This window comes from Dreissena polymorpha, chromosome 2 (assembly GCF_020536995.1).
Source record: "Dreissena polymorpha isolate Duluth1 chromosome 2, UMN_Dpol_1.0, whole genome shotgun sequence".
Taxonomy (NCBI): domain Eukaryota; kingdom Metazoa; phylum Mollusca; class Bivalvia; order Myida; family Dreissenidae; genus Dreissena; species Dreissena polymorpha.
The window spans coordinates 135,096,284-135,118,678 of NC_068356.1; the positions used below are offsets into that span (position 1 = coordinate 135,096,284).

The 22,395-nt window shown below is 36.9% G+C and overlaps 1 protein-coding gene across 2 annotated transcripts; it reads right to left on the reverse strand.

Moving 5' to 3' along the window:
* Positions 1-1,507: 1,507 nt before the first annotated feature.
* On the reverse strand, positions 1,508-21,025 carry LOC127869100 (carotenoid isomerooxygenase-like). Of its 2 annotated transcripts, none has more exons than XM_052411414.1 (13): positions 20,860-21,025; positions 19,194-19,373; positions 16,409-16,556; positions 13,912-14,005; positions 13,057-13,180; positions 10,752-10,938; positions 9,783-9,988; positions 8,301-8,443; positions 5,913-6,017; positions 4,802-4,999; positions 4,249-4,396; positions 2,702-2,789; positions 1,508-2,012 (listed from the first exon to the last, which is right to left on the reverse strand). In XM_052411414.1, exons 2-13 carry the CDS (start codon positions 19,366-19,368, stop codon positions 1,946-1,948), a joined length of 1,683 nt encoding a protein of 560 aa, XP_052267374.1. In that variant the 5' UTR covers positions 19,369-19,373; positions 20,860-21,025; the 3' UTR covers positions 1,508-1,945. The 2 variants fall into 2 exon arrangements, with proteins under 2 accessions (XP_052267374.1, XP_052267373.1); XM_052411413.1 differs by lacking the exon at positions 20,860-21,025 and adding an exon at positions 19,934-19,973.
* Between the last annotated feature and the right edge of the window lie 1,370 nt (positions 21,026-22,395).

Consider the following 22,395-nt stretch of genomic DNA (forward strand, 5'->3'; position numbering starts at 1 on the left):
TTATTTTACAAATTCAGCAGACGACATTTTAGCAGACGACAAATTTCCTAGCATGCAAAGGGTTAAAGTTCCAGCTTCATTTGAAACGAACGCCTGTCACAAATAAATATGCCACAACCATACCGAAGTTGAGACTTTCCGTTGCTATACAAACTTATGAATCGTGTCATATTTTGTATACAAACAGCATAGACTGCTTGCAACTATGCATACAAATTAGCTCATCGTTTGTAAAACAATCGTGCACAAAAATATCATATTGCTCAGTTTAAATTACTCACGTGTTCGTATGAATTTAATGTCGCGACATAAGCTTATAACAACACTATTAAATTTGGAACAGTCTAAAATAATTATGAAAGCAAGTACAATCAAAGCGCTGAAGATACTGCAGTTGTTCGCTCTTTGAATGTATTTAATATTTCAGTCACAGAACATGACGTTCGTTTTTTTTTACGTAGATCAATCGTACGGATACGAAAAATGCAAACACCAATAACATTGACTATAAATTATCTACAGTGGTGAGATTTTGCAAAAACATCAAGGGGGAAAATGACATTGATAAACAATCTCTCATAATTGTATACATGATTCACACAAACTCCAATTATGATTACAAAGTTGAAGCTTAGTTTAAAGAAGAAATATCTTAAATTAAGATATTCGACGTATATCCTGACCTTTCGAAATAAAGTTAGACAAATCACGTTTTGAAATAATTAAAGTAAAAACAAAGTTTTCAATTGTTGATGTTTTTGACACTTTTAGTCACATACTCACCGAATGAAATGTGTGTTATTTAGTAAAAATTATATTACGGGAGATCACATCATATGTGTCCTCACATGGCTTATTATGAGTTTTTTTTCACCATCGAAATAAGTTATTTTAAAATTTGATTAACACGCAGTTTTCTTTCGAAACACTTTAATCACAAATGTTGTCAAACTGTGTACTTTTTAAGAACGATTTCCATACCTACTGACCGAGTACGACAAATATTTGTGGTTAGATAATTAAACAATTTCCATTTTATCATGCCACTATACTATTTCGGTTGTTTTTGTTTTCTCATATTAGAAGCAACGTTTTTCGATTGCTCATAATGTCTTCCCCGGACGATTAAGTAACCGAGCACGGAGTACAAATGCGAAGTTTTCATCGATGCAAAAAAATTGATTGCAATATTAATATACTAAGTAAGTATTGTTTAAACATATTTGAAATACAATTCAGTCGAAAATGAAAAAACGTTAGGAATCTGTTAACAGAAATGTTTATATCAAGTTGCTTTTTTGGGGAACTTATTGAACGATAGTTGAAGAATAAAGCCATCGCTTTTGATGAAAAACAAGTACTATCACTTGTACCACTATCACCACTACTACCACAACTTATACTTCTTTTACTACTCCTACTACTACTTCTACTAACAACAACAACTGGTGGTATTACTACTTGTTGCAAACTTGAAGTCTTAGTTGCGGTTCTATTTAACAGCATCGTTTTTGCAAATTTATTTTCTAATAATTATTTACACCATGAAACGAAAAAAAGATGTACATGCCAGAACACGCACTATTTACTCTTTGGCTTGGGTTGTCAGGTGCTTTACAGTTTTGTTTCGGTTCTGGGTTATTCTACGTTTTACATTTGGTGCCTGATTGTGTTGAGGTTTCGTTTTGATTCCCAGCTGTTTAACGAATTTTTTGATACCCTGCTGTTTAACGATGTTGTTCTGCTTTCCAGATGTTTAACGATTTTGTCTTGATTCACAGCGGTTTAACTGTTTCCAGTCTCAACAGTGGAGTGTTTTACCGGTACTTTTGGTTCCAAGCTGTTTTGCGGTTTGTATGGTTTCTGAATATTGAATGGTTTTGTTAATAAATTTCTACTAACGTAATGTTGTGTAGTGGTTTCCGGCTTCACTTTATCCTATTGTTTACCCAATTACCGGTATAGCCGGCATTTGGAAATTAGGCGCGGAACCAGCTCGCAGCGGAAACAGTCTGAAAGAAGTCGATTATGTTTAGGATATGACATCATCATCGCAAATATTCTATAAGAAACAACGCACGAGCATTATTTAGTATGTCGGAAATCACATTATTCTTCATCATTATTGTTATTTTGTCAAGTCACTAAAATTTACGGTATTATTACAAATCATATTGTACAAACTCAGTCAAGCGAGTGGACAATTCAAAAGTCAATTTCATGCCACCAAACTTAACGTACCAACAGACTCCTTTGTCAAAAATATTAAATTAGGGGACCGAAATTCATTGGAGTATCTGTTCTGTAAACCCAACATTATCATGTGAGCCCAGTTAATGACACGGTGTTTAAACTAAACATGATTCATTAGAGGTCGTCACTCAGTCTACGTAGAGCAAAAAATACTATGGTAGCGGGATTAACCCTGTCCATCACCCGTACCATAATTAGTACACACAAATCAATATGAGGGGCCGTACCTCAGTAATTTGTCCGTTATGGACAAAACAATGTCACTTCAGTCAATAATACTCGGACAATAACTCGGCAAATGATAACACTGAGCAGTGTAATGTATGTATGTGACTAATGTTGGTTGCCTGTTATGTATACTAAACATTGTCACTTCAGTCAGTTACACTCTGCCAACGCGTGGTACATCGAGCAGTTTAATGTAAGAGGACGTAACTAATTTAATTACCTGTTATGCAGACCAAACAGAGCCATGTCAGGGGCCACAACTCGGCCAATCAACGTCATCGTCTTGGCGTCAATTACTACCATGATTGCTGCAGATAAACATATCGCTTGTGCTTAATGAATTTTAATTTACATAAATGTATATGTATGTCGATACCCATTTTCAATACGATAACTGTATTAAAGTAAATGTGATGTGTTTAACAAGATAGTACTTCGTAACGTTTACTTATTGGTTTTTGGCACTATTAAAACGCTATTCTTTATTCGGTAATACACATCAAAATGGATATTTGGGATTATACATTATAAGAAGCTAGTTTTTCGCAATAAATATAAACAAAGTGGAACTCTTGAACATGAAATAAATTTAATACTCGTGCGTTCCTTTATTAATGGCACTAGACCATTTGCCCAACATTTAGACAAATCACAAAATCAAAATACATTTTTAAACGCAAATGACCTGATAATGAAGATAATAATTGATAGGACAACTGCGATATACTGAGTATGTGAAATATTATTGTGTGACACACTAAGTTTTATTGCAATATCGCATAGAATGATCAATGTTGTTTTACCTGAGGCACTTACCTTAACCCATTTATGCCTAGAAATAAGGCATTGGCAAACAGCGTAGACCCAGATGAGACGCCGCATGATGATCTGGGTCTGCGCTGTTTGCTTAGAGAATTTTCTGTAAGAAATATTCTAAATATAGATATAAATATACTAGACATCCCTAATTTTGGAAATAAATTGATCCAATTTAGAAGGATGAGAGAGTACACTAGGCATAAATGGGTTAAAACCAAATTAAAAAACTAAATAAAAATTGTTGCATTACTGTTGCATTACCCAAACCTACTCTTGACACTGAATTTCATTCGTTTCTTCAAATTCCATGTGATTTTGCATAATTGACTGAACTTTGAATGTTAACTTGTTCGAGTAAATGATTATAGTGCGCTCCGTGTGTAAGATGGATTTAATGTACGACAGCCGGGCACACTTCCCGGGATATGGCATAAATATAGCATAAATATGTCATCTCCGTATTTTAAGCATTTGGATCCCCTCAATAATTGAGCTTACGCATACCCCAACATTAACCACCAGACACTTACCGTCCCGGAATTGTTAAGTCATCGCATTATGTATTAATACTTTACAAAGTGTTACAAATAATCAATTTTCGAATAGAAATGCATATTCGGAATTCACTTGGTGTGAAGCAAAGGGATCTAAGTGGAATTCGGCAGCAGAGGAAACCAATGGGACCTCGTAAAAATGCTGGGCTTAATGCGTTGGCGTACAGTGTCGTCCCAGATATGAATTCCGCACATGCTAATCAGGGACGACAATTTCCGCCTAAATGGATTTTCTCGAAGAAGATGCATCCTGTTAACGAAAAATACCATAAAAATTGTCGCTCCTGATTAGCCTGTGCGGAATGCACAGGCTGATCTGGGACGACATTTAACGAACATGCATTAAGCCAAGTTTTCCAAAGACAAGATTCTTCAAATGAGAACTCGTCAAAACCTTTCCGCTCAATGCCGTCGAATCCCTGTGAGAGGATGACACCGTCGTCCTCGAAAATCGCACCGGGGTATGGGATGAACTGGGGCTCCTGAACGTACGAACCCTCGGGCAGCAGGTATTCCAACTCCACTCCAGTGTCAACGTTCAGCTAGAAAATGAATGCCATGTAACATGACTTACCAAGAATTCTGCCCATTTTTAATTGAGATGAAAGCTCTGACCAAGTTTCGCGATGCTTAGCAATAAATGTCGCCTCAAGAGTGTTAGCAAGCCGTCTCTTCAATTTTACCAAGAAACCTGGATTTGCTTTCCCACATTACCCAGTTTCGAACGTAGCCGAGATTTCATTGGGACAACGTTTTTCGTAAAGCTCACAATGGGAAGGTTGTGTTCATAACTTCATGTGATCTTGAACAGCACAATTGAAGGCAGATGATCCGACTTATTTATCGACGGACAGGCGGAAATCAACATAACAAGGTTTGAAGAAAGGGGAAATAGCTTACGAACATAATTGAAGACAATGCATATAAATAATATATGTGTAGCATACCTTCGTAATTGCGTTCTGTTCGTGCAAGTCGAAGTTGCGAACCATGTACGCATAAGTGTATTTCTTGCCATTATAGGCATAGTTGATATTGGACATTTCGAACGTTGCCGGGGATTTTCCGCGTCGCAGGTCTACTACCGAAACAGATTTGCTCGTCATGTTAAGCGAGATTCGGGACACATTTGTTGTATATGGATCCTAAAACGAAACAATTTAACACTTGATTTGAAAATGTTCTTACATTATCGTCCACAATAAAGATTATTTACATAAGAGTATTTCAAATTGAATGTTTTTCTTCAAATTATACAGCAATATGAATACACCAGGCTATTTGAAAAGAGGTAAATAAAGCTTTATGCGGCGCGGCGTAATGGATATGGTATCCGCATAGCGACCAGGCGGTCACGGGTTCGATCCCCACTGTGGGGCCGTTCTTTAGAACTCCCCCATAGACACCAAGTAGTGGTTCTAGTCCCAGGAAGCGGACTCGAGAGCGTTTCAAATAAGCCTAAGGCTTTCTATGCAATCGAGCTAAAATAAATAGATTTGAACTAAACCCTTCCCGCATATGAACCACGGTTCACAATTGCATACAACAACGTGGAACTATGATGCCGACAAAAATGGAATGAATTGTTTCAAATTATATGAAATAATTATCATGGAACGTTATTGTAACAACAGTAATTAAACCCCCTGCATATGAACTACGGGACTATAGCACTCAACAACATGGGACTATGACTTCAACCAAAATAGAATGCGATTAAGTAAAATTTCTTCCTTGCAAATCAATTGCAAACCTGTGGCAATTTATTAATAACTTAAACGTCAACGTAACTGGAATACGGTACATAACTAAATGAAGTTAAAATATCAGCACTCTTCAACAACGCATCTGAAACGCTTCAAAGGGTTGAAGAGTTATTATATCACAATTTAAATTGAACAACAGTTTTATTACATCAACATAACATTATGTTAGAAAACAAAATTTCTGCATAGTGACGTCGCTTCACAAAAATGATAACATAAACAATACGCCAATAACTAAAATTCAGCAAAGTGACGTCATAACACTTAAGTATTTTCCAATGACGTCCCTTACCGGACCCAGCATGTTGTCCACCACTGGCATGGTCTCGTAAGCCCCGGCGTCATCATACGTCAGCATGTCCATGTGTACGGAGTCACCAGCCTCGTATGCGCCAAGCTGACGTGTGAAACAAGACTTAATTTGATTTATTTTGTTTCATTTAAAATGTTTAATGTTCAATGTAATATCGATATCGTCAATAAAGGAATACAGAAGCGAGTGTTAAGCTGAATATTTAATATTAGATCTGCAAGAAATAACCGGTGATGTAATATTCGTTCGATACAATAATCAATATAACATCCGTATGATATATTCGACAGTATTAAACCTGTAAAATAATGTAATGTGTCCATTTAGTGATAAAGAATACCAGTCGCACTGTCGTAATATGAAGTTTATATAAAGAAGATACATGTCGGCAACATTTCGAGTTCATTGTCAAAGATGCTTGTAATTATTTTACAAAGTGCACCATGCACTCGTAACCTTAAGCTCTCAGTTGACCTTGACCTTTACCCAAGGAATGACACACTCTATCCATTCGATGAACAGGCTATGTTATGGTCAAATTAAAACTTGACATTTGATTTTGACCTTAAACTTTAAGATAAGAGAAAAACGTTATACACGTAATAGCATCACCTCATGGGTTAAACAAGTTATATTAAAGTTTCACAACGAATGAAAAAGTATAAGTCCGCACAAGCTGTTGTATGGCCAAGTTTGATATTTGACTTCTAATAAGCGTGACCTTAAACTTTGAGGTAGGGGGCGGTTGTTACACCCAACACATTGGTTTATGATAGAAACATGTGTGGTAAATTTATATTTTAATTGCACGATGAATGACAAAGTTATTCTTTGGACGCACGAATACACTCTTGCTACTGTTATATAAAGATTTCCGCAAACTGGCTCGACAAAAATGTTACCCATTAGTCGTGCCTAGTTTTGACAACCGTGCAATGGTTTTGTAGAGGACATACGTGCAATTGTATTGACCACATACTACGCTCAGCATGTCGTCACAGTGCAAAATAGTTATGTTGATGTATAAGTCTACATTAATCATGAGAACCCCGGAGAGCGGTCAGCTTTGTCTCAGGCATAAAGAAGTATTTCCGTCATATAAAGACGCACCCTAACCATATCGAAGAGTGACCGCACGATACAAAGAAGTTTCTACATCATTTTAAAAAGTTTCCAAATCACATTAGGAAGTTTCCACATCATTTAAAGAAGAAACCTCCTGATATAAACAAGTGTCCATATGATATTAAGAAGTGCCCATATGATATAAACAAGTGTCCATATGATATTAAGAAGTGTCCATATGATATAAACAAGTGTCCATATGATATTAAGAAGTGTCCATATGATATAAAGAAGTGCCCATGTGAACTAAAGACGTGTCCATGTGATATAAAGAAGTGTCCTTATGATATAAAGAAGTGTCCATGTGATATAAAGAAGTGTCCATATTATATAAAGAAGTGTCCACATGATATAAAGAAGTGTCCATGTGATATAAAGAATTGTACATGTGATATAAAGAAGTGTTCATATGATATAAGGAAGTGTCCATGTGATATAAAGAAGTGTCCGAATGACATTAAAAAGTGACAATATGATATAAAGAACTGTACACATGACATAAAGAAGTGTCCATATGATATAAAGAAGTGTCCATATGATATAAAGAAGGGTCCATATCATATAAAGGGTGTCCATATGATATAAAGAAGTGCCCATGTGATATTAAGAAGTGTCCATATGATATAAAGAAGTGTCCATATGATATAAAGAAGTGTCCATATGATATAAAGGGTGTCCATATGATATAAAGAAGTGTCCATATGATATAAAGAAGTGTCCATATGATATAAAGAAGTGCCCATGTGAACTAAAGACGTGTCCATGTGATATAAAGAAGTGTCCTTATGATATAAAGAAGTGTCCATATGATATAAAGGGTGTCCATATGATATAAAGACGTGTCCATATGATATAAAGAAGTGTCCATATGATATAAAGGGTGTCCATATGATATAAAGAAGTGTCCATATGATATAAAGAAGTGTCCATATGATATAAAGAAGCGTCAATGTGATAGAAAGAAGTGTCAATATGATATAAAGAAGTGTCCATATGATATAAAGAAGTGTCCATGTGATATAAAGAAGTGTCCACACCATTTAAAGAAGTGACGTCCTGATATAAAGAAGTTCCCATTTGATATTAAAAAGGGTCCATATAATATAAAAAGGGTCCATAAAGGCGTATCAAGAAATAGCATGATTAAGCGTTTAAAATAATGAGTGCAATCCTACATTTTTATTGATCAAACTTTATTTCTTAAAACATTATGCATTAGCATTTTTTAGATGAACTCATTACCTGGTGTGTTACGAATAAAGGTATGGTGCGAGTTTGCAAGAAGAACTGTCCGTCCGATTTACGCATTACCAAGATTCGAGAGAACCCGTGCTTCTCGAAACTAAAGCCTTGAGGGAAGAATGGCTTGTGGTTGTCGTAGTGGCCTGAATGATACATAACACTAATTTACTGCGATATCAAGTGAACAACCTCTTAAAAAATATCTATTACGTAATAAGACCTTTATCAGTTTTAGACCCTGGTTGTGATGTATTTTTATTATTATTATTATTATCAAATATTACTGACTGCATAGCTTTTCATTAACACGTTGCAGAACGCCACACTTTTTCGCTCATCGTAATGTCTTTTTTACATTCGTAAATGATGTTATGCCGTTCGTTGAAGGTGACATCGACACTTTAACTTAATTCAGTCGCCTTCGTATAGAAGTCTATAGTGGCCAATCGAAACTTTAACATTTCATGCTATGTTCGTCTTTTTTGTTGTTTTAATAAGTATCGAAACGCATTTGTTTCTGCAATTTATTGATAACTGAACGGATGTGACAATAACGCATAATTTATGCATAAAAAAGCGTTAATGCACAAAAAGGCCATTTTCCCGATAATTCATACACCGATGAAATTCAGGAAGCTCTATTTGCCTTTAAAACTGAATTTCGCAATCGGGAAATCGATTTTTTTAAATTTAATTTTCATGTTGTGAATACATGTATTTAACAAGTTTCATGAATTGTAAGTAAGTAATCGTTGCGAACTGAAGATGCCATGCGGAACTACGATAGATTGATTATACATTCTTCACGCAGCGGTAACCTCCCCTGTAGTTGTATTCGATAAAAGTTATACTAGGAACAAGTCAAGTATCAGCTGGGCGATTTAAAATTAAAAAACATTTTTTTACAAATTGAAAGGGTAAGGGGATACTAATCTAGAAAATTATCGCGAGGAAACCACTTCCAATGGATTTAACCCATTTATGCCTAGCGTCTAGAAATAAAGACATTGGCAAACAGCGTAGACCCAGATTAGACGCCGCATGATGCGGCGTCTCATCAGGGTCTGCGCTGTTTGCTTTAAGGAATTTCTGTAATAAATATTATAAGAATAGAAATAAATATACTAGACATCCCTAATTTTGGAAATAAATTGATCCACTTTAAAAGGATAGGAGAGTCCACTAGGCACAAATGGGTTAACGACGGCAGAGAATAGTCACTTAGTACTTTTTATCACTCACGCGTCTTCATTTTCAAAGGGGATGACTATACACTAAGTTTATACTGGATACATACTATTTATACTGGATACATACTAGTTTATACTGGATACATACTATTTATATTTCCAGAGTAGACTGCTACTTTATTTTTTAAGTGGGCTGCCTAATCTATTCACGAGCTCAGACATACATAAATATATATTGTTTATTAGAGTCTCTCAAGCACTATTTTATATTTAGAACAGCCCGACTACTTACTGTAAACGCAAGGATCGAGGAAGTAAGCGGTCTCCGGCAGTATGATGTAGTTCTCAGTGATGGCGAACGAGTGCATATAGCCGGGCCGGATGTCGAGGTCGGGGAAACGCGCCATGCCGTGACACTGCTTCAAATCCGCAACGCCGTACAGGAACTCCCCGACCACGTGACGGTACTTGTCCGCCCCCACCTTATAAACGACTCGTCTGAAAGTGGAAAACGCGTTACCTTGAACAACGGCACTGGAATTACGTCAGAAAGCGATAACACAAATGAAACGGCGTATGTTTGTGTTTTAAATTATATGAAAGGATAATAACTAATTCAGAAAAACACCACATACCTCGTGAAGGCTAAGGAGATATAAAAAGCACAAAAGATAAAACAAAATACTGAACTGACGTTGCATACTGGATATGGTGTTCATTTAGCGAGGACACAAGTTCAATCCCCACTGTGGGGTTTTGTCCAGATCACCAATAAAATACCGTTTCAATAAGCTTAAGGCTTGCGATGCAGTTGAAAAAAAAGTAAGCTAAAACACTGGCCTTAACATCAACCATGTATCTATGATGCCAATTAAACAACTCGTGTATGTCTTCTGCATGAGGTGTCAAGGAGCAAAACAGACGACCCGACTTTCATGAAAGTCATGAAAACCCTCTAGGTAAGACCTGAAGCTATCGTGACAGGCCATTGCCTTCTTTCCATAGAATGGCCTCAAAATAAGAACCACTTTTATATGCAATCTGAACGCTTCGGACAGTGGGCTACACCACACCGTCGATCGCAGACGATCGCCGTTATGGCGGAATTGTCCGAGGGTTCCCGATTGTTTTATATGTTGCCCCAATAAATTTAACCAAAGATCTGTCAACAATTGTTTATTGATAATATGTGTTGTAACTTTAATAGGCTATCATAGAATACAGTAATCTAGTAGCATATAGTAAACTCGCCGACACTTACTTGAGCTGCATTGCCGACGCCGACAACCATCTAATGACGACCACTGTGCTCCACAGCGTTCCGTCGGCCTCGGTGTGCTCGTGCGCCGGGTTGTTAGTATACATGTACTCCTGCGTCATCGGAAAATTATCGTCTGCGTACTGAATCCAACCCTTCTGCTGCATCGTCTCCGTATCTATAGCAACGCCTGAAAGCAAATAGCATTTCTTTTAGTAAAGATTTTTATGCACGCGCATAAAGTGTTGGCTCACATTAGCCTTTGTGAAATGCACAGTCTAATCAGACACAATGCTTTTCACTTTTATTGTCTTTTTTGTTTAAAGTAAGACTCTCCTCGACAAAAATCCAGTTTAGGGGTAAAATGTCGTGCGTGATTAGCCTTTGATTGAAGGGAAAATTGCACCGTGTTATACTTGCTCGGAAACATTGCACCGTGTTATACTTGCTCGGAAACATTGCACCGTGTTATACTTGCTCGGAAACATTGCACCGTGTTATACTTGCTCGGAAACATTGTACCGTGTTAAACTTGCTCGGAAACATTGCACCGTGTTATACTTGCTCGGAAACATTGTACCGTGTTATACTTGCTCGGAAACATTGCACCGTGTTATACTTGCTCGGAAACATTGTACCGTGTTATACTTGCTCGGAAACATTCCTTTAAAAATATTTTATAAGGCGTTAACAAAACGTGTGTTTCCACGAACTTTTCGGATTGTAATTTTTGGTGCCGACTATAACCTAAGTTTTTCTGTACACCATGGAGTGTTTTTGATCACTTTCTGCTTTTCCCAATCATATTCTAAACATGAACTTAGCATTTGCAAAGTTGACATTTAAAGAATGATGTGTTGCATATAGATTTGGATTTCTGTCATTGACCATCCTTTATTTAAGTGATACATTACTTATAAAGTGAAACAATTAATGAAAGAAAACGTATGGCTGACCAACTTACTCTAGTCCTGTGCAATGTTATTGGAAACACGTTTTGTTTGCATGATAGGGTTTTGCGCCATCTATCAAAGCCAATGGCCTGTTATGGAATTTTTTGTTTGAAATGTTTTACCGAAAAAAAAATCAGCAACAAAAAGAATATTCGATAAATATTTCATGCTGCAAGGCAATATTCTTTCATTACCTTAACATGAACAAAAAGTACACGAACAGACGAGAAATATGATTCTCGCGACACCAAACGCCCACATATTAGTCATCGCATTAGAAACTTACATTTTTAAGGGTTTGAATTGTTAGGACAATCGTGAGTGCTATTTAAGTACAGTAAATGTGGATCTTGAACTATTGGCTCGATGCCAAAGATGATATTGACTCACATAGGTCCTAATAACCAAATCGCCATCTTTATCTATAGGTCCCTCACACCTCGGTTGGGGCATGGGCATGTCTCTCACATACCAAATTTGTCCTTTGTCATCGCCATGAGCTTGCCTCCCAAATATCTATCGGTCCGTCACAAATCGGTTTGGGCATGTCTCTCATATACCAAATTTGTCCTTTGACATCGCCATGAGCGTGTGTCCCAGATACCAATTGGTCCTTTAAATATCGCTAAGAGCGTATGTCCACCTTGCCGAAAGGTCGCTCGGACATCGTCAGGGGCCTGTCTTTTAATTACCCCAAGGTTGCTCGGTCAACCAAATGGGCGTGTCGTCTTCGTACCCCAAGGTCGCTCGGAATTCGCCAGAAGAATGTTCGCAATTACCAATATATCCATTGAACATCGCAAGGGGCGCGTCCCACAAATATGTTAGGGTCCCTCCTTTTGATATCGCTAACGGCCTATTCCCATCTTACCGAAAAGTAGCTCGGGTATCGCAAAGGGCGTATCTCTCACCTTCTTGAAGGTCCCTCGGACATCGCCACAGACGTGTTTCCCACTTACCTAAAAGTCCTTCGGACATCGCCAGAGACGTTTTTCCCACTAACCTAAATGTCCCTCGGACATCGCCAGAGACGTGTTTCCCACTTACCAAGAGGTCCCTCGGACATCGCCAGAGACGTGTTTCTCACTTACCTAAAGGTCCCTCGGACATCACCAGAGACGTGTTTCCCACTTACCAAGAGGTCCTTCGGACATCGCCAGAGACGTGTTTCCCACTTACCAAGAGGTCCCTCGTACATCGACAGATACGTGTTTCCCACTTATCTAAAGGTCCCTCGGACATCGCCACAGACGTGTTTCCCACTTGCCTAAGGGTCCCTCGGACATCACCAAAAGCGTGCATTCCACTTACTTTACGCTCCATTGGACACCTCCAGAGGTTTGTTAATCACTTACCAAGAGGTCCTTCTGACATCGCCAGAGGGATGTCTCCCACCTGCCACCAGCTCACGTGCGGCACCTGCACCACTTTACTGGATCGAGTGATGTTCGGATCCCAAGTGTCAACCTGCTGGGCGTTCTATAAGGAAACCAAAGATCACTGTAACGGTTAAACGAGGCATTTGCTCAAACCCGGAATTTGCGCGACACATAATAAACAATGTCCGACTCTAACTTGCAATCAAAACACGTTTTTTGTTCATTACACGCGGTGCACATCGTTGGCCATTTTCTTTGTCGAATATTGTACTGCCAGTAATGTGCATAATAATCATGATAATATAATAATAATGATGATGATGATGATGATGATGATGATGATGATGGTGATGATGATGTTGATGATGATGATGATGATGATGATGATGATGATGATGATGATGATGATGATGATGATGATGATGATGATGATGATGATGATGATGATGATGATGATGATGATGATGATCATCATCATCATCATCATCATCATCATCATCATCATCATCATCATCATCATTCTTAATAATATATTAAAAATAAATAAATAAATAAATAAATAAATAAATAAATAATAATAATAATAATAATAATAATAATAATAACAATAATAATAATAATAATACATATACAAATAAGTAAATAAATAATAATAATAATAATAATAATAATAATAATAATAATAATAATAATAAAAATAATATTAATAATAATAATAATAATAATAATATATTTATAATTGATTTCTATCTTCCAATCAAACTGTTAAAATTACTGAAATTTTAATTATGACCCCGTTTGGAAACCAAAAGTATCATAAATATAACTTACACTCAAGCCGAATGTACCAGGCTGAAAGACGCTGGACTTGTTCATATTCCGTCCGTACCAATTGTATATATCGTTCACAACCGTGTCGTACCACCTGGCAAAAAATTACATGAAATAAGCCTCGTTCTGGAAAATCTGGGCTGAATGCATGTGCGTACAGCGTCGTCCCAGATAAGTCTGTGCAGGTCCGCACAGGCTTATTAGGGATGACACTTTCCGACTAAGCTGGATTTTAAAAATAGACTTCCTTTATACGAACAATTCCCAAAAAGCGGCATTGACGACTACACAGGCTGATATGGTACGACACTTACCGCACATGAATTAAGCCCATTTTTTCAAAACGCCGCTTCCTTAACCCATTTATGCCTTGTGGACTCTCCCATCCTTCTGAATTGGATCAATTTATTTCCAAAATTAGGGATGTCTAGTATATTTATTTCTATATTTAGAATATTTTTTTACAGAAATTCCTTTAAGCAAACAGCGTAGACCCAGATGAGACGCCGCATCATGCGGCGTCTCATCTGTGTCTACGCTGTTTGCCAATGCATTTTTTCTAGACGCTAGGCATAAATGGGTCAATTGATGCGGGGGAATGACCGTTAAAACACGAGACCGTTTTGACTGAATAGGAAATATGCTCGAAAAAATACTATTCAATGGAAACGACATGTTTATTATGATGTTCTTTGAATGGGAATTAGTTATGCGCATTTTGTAGTTTTAAAATTATAGTGGTGCTTTTTGAAGTATAAGTAGTATGTATTGAACACTATATAAGAAAAAAAAGTAATTTTTTATGTAAAAATTGCTTCACTAATATATGCAAAGAAAGCCATTGATTCGATGCATCAAATAGGCGCCATTCGGCAGTTTATATTGCGACAAAAGTAAAACAAATAAAATCAAATCATATCAATATTTATTTATTGTCGGTATTATATACACACATTATGAACATAAGCTATGAATAGCTTTTGACCGACGTAATGTCAGACGTTAAAATTGACTCTTCTCGAAACAATACGTATTGCGTCATTCCTTTAACAGGAGTGTTTAAAAATAATGGGATTTACAGAAGTTGATAAGAGTGCAAATTTGATAAAGTCAGAGTATGTGATTGATCGACTGTTATATTTTTATGCCCCCCGGATCGAATGATCGGGGGTATATTGTTTTTGGCCTGTCTGTCTTTCTTTCTGTCTGTCATTCCGTCATTCTGTCATTCTGTCCCAAAACTTTAACCTTACAGTAAAGTTTTGCAATAACTTTTAAAATATTGAACATAGCAACTTGATATTTGGCATGTATGTGTTTCTCATGTAGCTGCACATTTTGAGTGGTGAAAGGTCAAGGTCAAGGTCATCCTTCAAGGTCAAAGGTAAAAAAAAGCGGCGCATTAGGGGGCATTGTGTTTCTGACAAACAACATCTTTTGTTATTTAAGGAATGAATCACAACTACTGATAAGAGGTTGAGATTGAGGTCGAAGTAGATGTGGAGTAATGAATATGGTGTCCGCCTAGCGACCGAGAGGTAACGTGTTCGATCCTCACTGTGGGAGCGTTCTTGAGATCTCCCGCAAAGACAACAAGTACTGGTTCTAGACACAGGAAACGGGCTCGAAAGCGTTTCGATAAGTCTGTGGCTTTCGATGCAATCGAGCTAAAATTAATAGGTTTAAACTTAAACAACTGGTAATCTATTCTGGTTGTCTTTTATCATTGAGGGTTACCACGGGCACTTTGTTACACCATATAGAGTAGTTACATTCTTTAAGGATGTTTACAGTTATATTCAGCCATATATATTTCAGCCTCATGTATTTAATGCGGATATCTTACATATAAATGAGATCGCGAAAAATGGGCGTAAGCCAACTGACACAACGAAAAACTTAAATCTGAAAAGATTACACAGTATGTTCAAAGAAGCTTGTGGTTTTGGCGTGTGGAAATTTTTTTTATTGACAAGTTAAAGAAAACGTAAGAAATCAGTTAATAAAATTAGCCGAACAGACATCTTAGTTTTTTCTGATCCTTTATCTAAATTTCACATGAATAAATTTAGCCAATACATTCGCTCAAATTAATACGATTATTAAAAAGCTAAACAGATAGTTAGATTTCAGTTAGTATTAATAACGCTAATATACGGCATACATCCTATGTACGATATATTGTACATATTTTAAGCGACTAGACTAGTTTTAGTTTGTTAATTTAGTTTGTTAGATAGGGCAGCTTAAAAATATTCTTAAAAATATTTGAAAATGGCCATTCGGAAGCTTCGATAACCCGCAGTTTTGTCAGAATTATTTATACAGTCAAAATGTGTCGCATTCATGTATTGAGTTATAAACAAACGCGTTTGACCTACACGTACACGTTTGACACTTAGATACCACAACCATATGACTTTAACCTAAATTAAACCCACACCGTACACTCGTATACACTAGATACGGGCCTTTATTGTTCCGAATAATGGCATACTTGTTGGTGAAGGTGACAGTTCCGTTGTTTATCTTAAACTTCTGTCCGATTTCGAGGCAGTCAAACATATGCGTAATGTAGTTAGGTAGTGCCTTATCGCGATGTTCGGTCTCTCCAAACACCCCGCACGAGTGACGCAGAAAGTTTCCTGAAACGGGACCTTGTACCATTAACCCATTTATGCCTAGTGGACTCTCTCATCCTTCTAAACTGGATCAATTTATTTCCAAAATTAGTGATGTCTAGTATATTTATTTCTATATTTAGAATATTTCTTACAGAAATTCCTTTAAGCAAACAGCGCAGACCCTGATGAGACGCCGCATGATGCGGCGTCTCATCTGGGTCTACGCTGTTTGCCAAGGCATTTTTTCTAGACGCTAGGCATAAATGGGTTTATATTAAGATATTAAAATATACGGTCTATGGCAGTTTAGTGTAAATTATAATATTTTTTTCTAGATGTCTATCCCAGCGTGTCACCTCAAATGACCTTTACATAACTCCTGCAGACCCGAATGAATACATTTATTCCATTGGCTGATTTGAGCATAATCACACGGAACATTAGTAGAGTCACCGCGTCTTTATAGTATAGGATGTAACACTGTTCAGTTTAGGGAAATGCGGACTTCTCTTCACATTTTGACCCAGTTACGCATTAATGGTAAGTTCGATCCCCGTTTTCCCAAGACTTTCAGGGTCAGTAAATTGTCAGGTAAATAATCTGGACGGCGGAATGTACTATGAATGAAAGCCTTATTTTCAAATAACACGAATTTAAGATAAACAAATTGATGAAATTGTATTGGTAAATCCCATTGTCTTGTGTTTTGAGACAAAACCACCGAAAAAGTATAGTGCCCATGATAGAAGGAAAATAGTGTAATTATCGCGCCACAAATGTGTGACATACACGGTCAGTCTGACAATCTTTCCTTCAAAACAGAAAAGGCTACCGACAGTTGTCAGTTTGCTATAAATAACAATGTGTTACTCAGATTTCGATAGAAAAGTATCGTCTTTTGATCTTCTATTTACAAGACGCCATGCTATTTTTTAAGAACCACGTCATGCGAAAACGGGTCTTATGCAATATTCTGCCATCATAGCTCCAGCCCAACCTGCGCAACTGCGCAGTCTTGTCAGGATATGTATAATGAGGAGGATACTAAGAAGATATTCCGAAACCTTGCATGCTTTTTTTTATATATAGAGAATCGCATCCCATGATCAGACTGCGCAAGTGCACAGGCTGGGTTTGAGCAACGCTGGCCACATATGCCATCATACATATTTTTGCATGAGGCGGACGTAACAGTGTTTTTTTTATGAGTGGAAAGAAAACTGCGTCTTAATCAAATATCAACAAACCATATGTTTCGATGACGAAGAAATAAATTCATAATACGTCACACGTAGTATAATTTTTTATCTACGGACACTATAATGTAGTTTTATATTCGTGCACTTCATAACATACACTTCATGTGGTGAATATGCGACAATTTGGTGAAACAAGAACACAACACTACTTGATACTTTGTTTTTAATTTTAGTAACTTAAACAACGTATTTTTTACCTTTATTTCAAGGTAAGGGTATACACAGAGATATTTTAAGATATTTCTTGTTTATATAAATAAATTCTACAAATTTGAGCTGAAAAACCCCCGAATGATTTGTATACCATAGTGTAAGCGAATTTCATTGTATTCAATACTACATGAAGTAATATTTTATCTGATAATCATTTTAAAAGATTGTTCTTCATGAACGTTGGTCCTTCCGTATCAAAACTATTGTGGCAACTCTAAATTGCGACTAAGGTTTGTGAAATTGATTTTTTTTCTCCAAGTTGTTGCGTGAATCCTAATGATTGAATCCAATTGAAGAAATATGCTAAACTCAACAACAAAATGACTAAAACAACTTGAAGATAGCATAGTAATATAAAGGAATGAACACTGATTTGTCTCCAAAACTTTTCCACACACAGAGATAATGAGTTATTTGAAGTCGTCATGTTTTGAAAATCATTGCGTAATTAGATGCTTTTACGGCGCGAGACTTCCAATGACGATATGTCCACTTTTAAGTGAAGTACATGCACTTTACTTAAATTATAACTGAAACAATCATTTGAGTCGCGTTCTGACAAAACTGGGCATACTGCATGTGCGTAAAGTGTCGTCCCAGATTAGCCTGTGCAGTCCGCACAGGCTAATCAGTGACGACACTTTCCGCCTAAATTGGATTTTTGCTTAGAAGAGACTTCATTTAAACGAAAAATGTCATAAAAGCGGAGAGAGTTGTCCCGGATAAGCCTGTGCTGACTGCACTGTCTAATCTGGGACGACACTTTACGCACATGCATTATGTCCGGTTTTCTCAGAACACGACTCATTTTATCACGCACTGATATATATTTAAGCATTGCTCTTGGAAAACCGGGCTAAATGCATGGGCATCAAGTTTCGTCCCAGAATAGCCTGTGTAGTCGGCACAGGCTTATCACTGAATATACTTTCCGCATATAATGGATTGTTGTTTAGAAGAGAACTTGCTTAAAACAAAAAGTTTCGTGAAACTACGACTACTGCGTCTCTACGGCGTCCCTACGACGTCCTTTACAGAACGCCGTAAAGTGCATTCAATATGAACATGTGTTGACTACACATGCTAATCTGGGATGACACTCAACGGACATGCATTAAGCCCCATTTTTCAGAGCGAGGATCATTTAATAAAATAATAATACGATCCTTTGCAAGAGAAGACGTACCCTGGAGCCACGTGGGTATCGAACCCGCCTCGAGTATGGTGGGGCCATTAATGGTTTCACTTCTGATATTACCCAGGCCGGCGCTCTTAAAGCGAATCAGGTCTTCAGGCCCATATTTACCATGGCAACCGATTGCCAGGCTTATCAGCAAGAGACTGGCCCCCGCTATATACATGACACCTACAAGCAAAACGCGTCGCTGAGGTTACACGTTTAAGCACTAACTTCCCATTAATGGTTGTGAAAGAAACTGTTGTCGATGAATAGTGACATACTGTGGCATACGCAGAAAAATATTTTTGGTCAATTGAAAATTTAAGGCACTTGTAAACAATTCAAGCCAATTTAGCCCCCCCCCCCTCTCTTTAAAAAAGAAGCAAAAATTCACGTTATACGTCCAATTTGTTTGACTACTGTCCAATACAGTAACAAACAGATATGCTAGTGAACATTTTATGGAATGACATTTAGCTATCGATTTAAACAGGTTTACAAACATACGATTTCTACAAGGAATAGTGAACGCTAAAACCAATGTAAGTGAACACATCCATTCATTAAAACAACAGTTGAACTCCAATCAATATATCCAAACAACAAGTCTTGTATGAGAACTGAAATTTATTATTTACCAGACACACTTCTTTAAAAAGCTTGATTTAATTTCAGATGAAGATTATTACGAATGATTGTGCAATGGTACTCATAAATGGGGTAACACAATGACTTTCCCAACTTACCCAAAATACAATAAACTGTGCCCATTTATACATTTGCTATTCCAGGATGAAATTTGCTTAGGTCACCGAAATAGATATTAAGTTTGTAACCATTTGATTATATCAGCTAAATTAATTTAAATTAAATAAAATTCACTTAACAATGTTTAAAAACACACTTGGGAGATTTCATTGAATAATTAAAGGGGCCTTTTCACGTTTTGTTATATTGAATAAATAAAAAAAAAGTTGTTTCAGATTCGCAAATTTTCGTTTTAGTTATGATATTTGTGAGGAATCAGTAATACTAAACATTTGCCATGCTCTAAAATATCTATTATATGCATGTTTTGACGATTTGAAAACCTGAAAATTATAAAGCGTTGCAACGCGAAACGATTGCATAATTTGGAAAGTTCTGTTGTTGTAGTTATATTTTGTGAAACTACGGGATTGCTTATATAAAGTAAAAAATGCATTCTCTCATAGCATGAGCACGGATGGCCGAGTGGTCTAAGCGGATTTTTTTATACTCCAGGACTCCAGGGGTTAGTGGTTCGAGCCCAGTTGAGGGTTACTTTTTTTCTTTTTTTTAATTTTATTCTTTTTTTTCTAGAGATTTTTATGTCCAATGTTTAAATGTATCAATATACAGCATTTAATAACAAACTTAAATACATGCCAAAATCTGTGAAAAGGCCGCTTTAAAATACAAAAAAAAAGATACGAAACAAATTAAGCCGACATGCCAACCCTATTTTGTACCGTTGATAGTGGAAACAAATGAGTGCTTACTCAGTCATAATGATATCTGATACACGCTTGAGCTAGGTCACCACCGAACATTAATTGACATGCCTACTTTCACGTGTGGATGATTTACATATTCACACTATGTAAACAGCAATGATGTTCACTTTAAAATAAAACAAAAACGATGTTCTCACCTGTATACTTCAGATTAAGCTCGAGTCTGAAAAAAGCACCGATGTCAAAATCCTTTAAGCAACTAATCTAATGAAGATGACAGAGATATTCGACTTCGGTTTATATAGATTTTCGCTGTGCCGTATCTATAGACTCTTTAAATATGTGTCGAAGAACTGACTAATGATCTCGTTGCGTACGCTGACTTGTACGAATTTCACAATTTCAAGACATCAGCCGATGTGTGTCACACGGTATACCGGTCATTTTCTATCGCAAGATGAATATCGAAGAAAACACGTCAACTTGAAATGTTCAATTAAGATAAATGATTTAAATTAAAAAGCTCTCCATCATAAATAGTGTCATAAAATCATGATGCAATAGGACCCATCCTCGTAAATAGCTTCCATGTCATATTTTAGTCGTCAGAGGCTGTAAGAAGAAGTAGCATTTGTTGTTATGTGTATTAAATTAATTTACGATCTTTCTTACACCTAGGTTGGTTTGACAACTATATACATCGCTAACTTGAAAGTTATTATCTTTTATTGATGTGTAGACGAACCACATCAAATTCTATCCTATACTGGTTTTAATCGTTTTAATTGTCTATACTCACGGTGCTATACTCGTTTTAGACGCGTGTTCCTGCTTTGCTTGCAGCAGAGGTTGGTACTTAACAGGTTTATCCGTGTTCCTTAACATTGATGCAGTCCAGCTGAGTTTGATGCTAATTATAACTGTACAACTTACTTGTTTTTGGTATTGTTTTCAGACAATATGCTTACGGTCATGGTTTCGACTTAAACATAGGATTGTTGTAGCAAAAGACCCCCTCATCATTTACAAATGTTTGCTTTAAAAGCAGCCAGTTTTCATTCTTATTTTGCGTGCTTTTTCATATAGTGATTTAAGGGCAGTATTGGTCTTTTTTTCGTGTCTTTGCATATAAAGTTAAGAGGGAGGAAATATATTTGTTGTGTTGAGAATTCTGTGGGAAGCTGCCCCCCCCCCTCCCCCCAAAAAAAGAGAAAAGTACTAGCAAGCCCTATTCGGAAGTCTGTCTTGAAATGAGCTGTCTTTCTTCCCCTGTTACTTATGGAATCTCATTGCAAATCTTAAAATGCATGGCTACATATCTGTATCTTGCTTATTAAAAACTTCCAGCCCCCCCTTGCAATTTATAACACGGAGCAAATCTTTAACTGAATTTTAATAAAATTATAACCAGCATGGGCCTTTCTCTGTGGTTCATGTTTTAAATTATGGCTCGTATTGTCTGTCCATGTAGTCGGTATGGTCCGAACAGTTGGTCTGTATAGTCCCGTACGTATGGTCGATAGTCAGTACGCTGCTGGGTTCAGCATTGTGATAGGGAAAGTAACCCAGACTAGTGTGTTAAGACGCCTTCGCAATTTAATCATTGTAGAAAAAGACCAGGGGCGCATACAAACCGGGACTTTCTGTTATGCTTTACCGAACAATCGGTCATGTAAAATTACAATATTTTAAAGAACATGTCGGTTCGGTCACGTTCGGGGAAAACTGGTGTT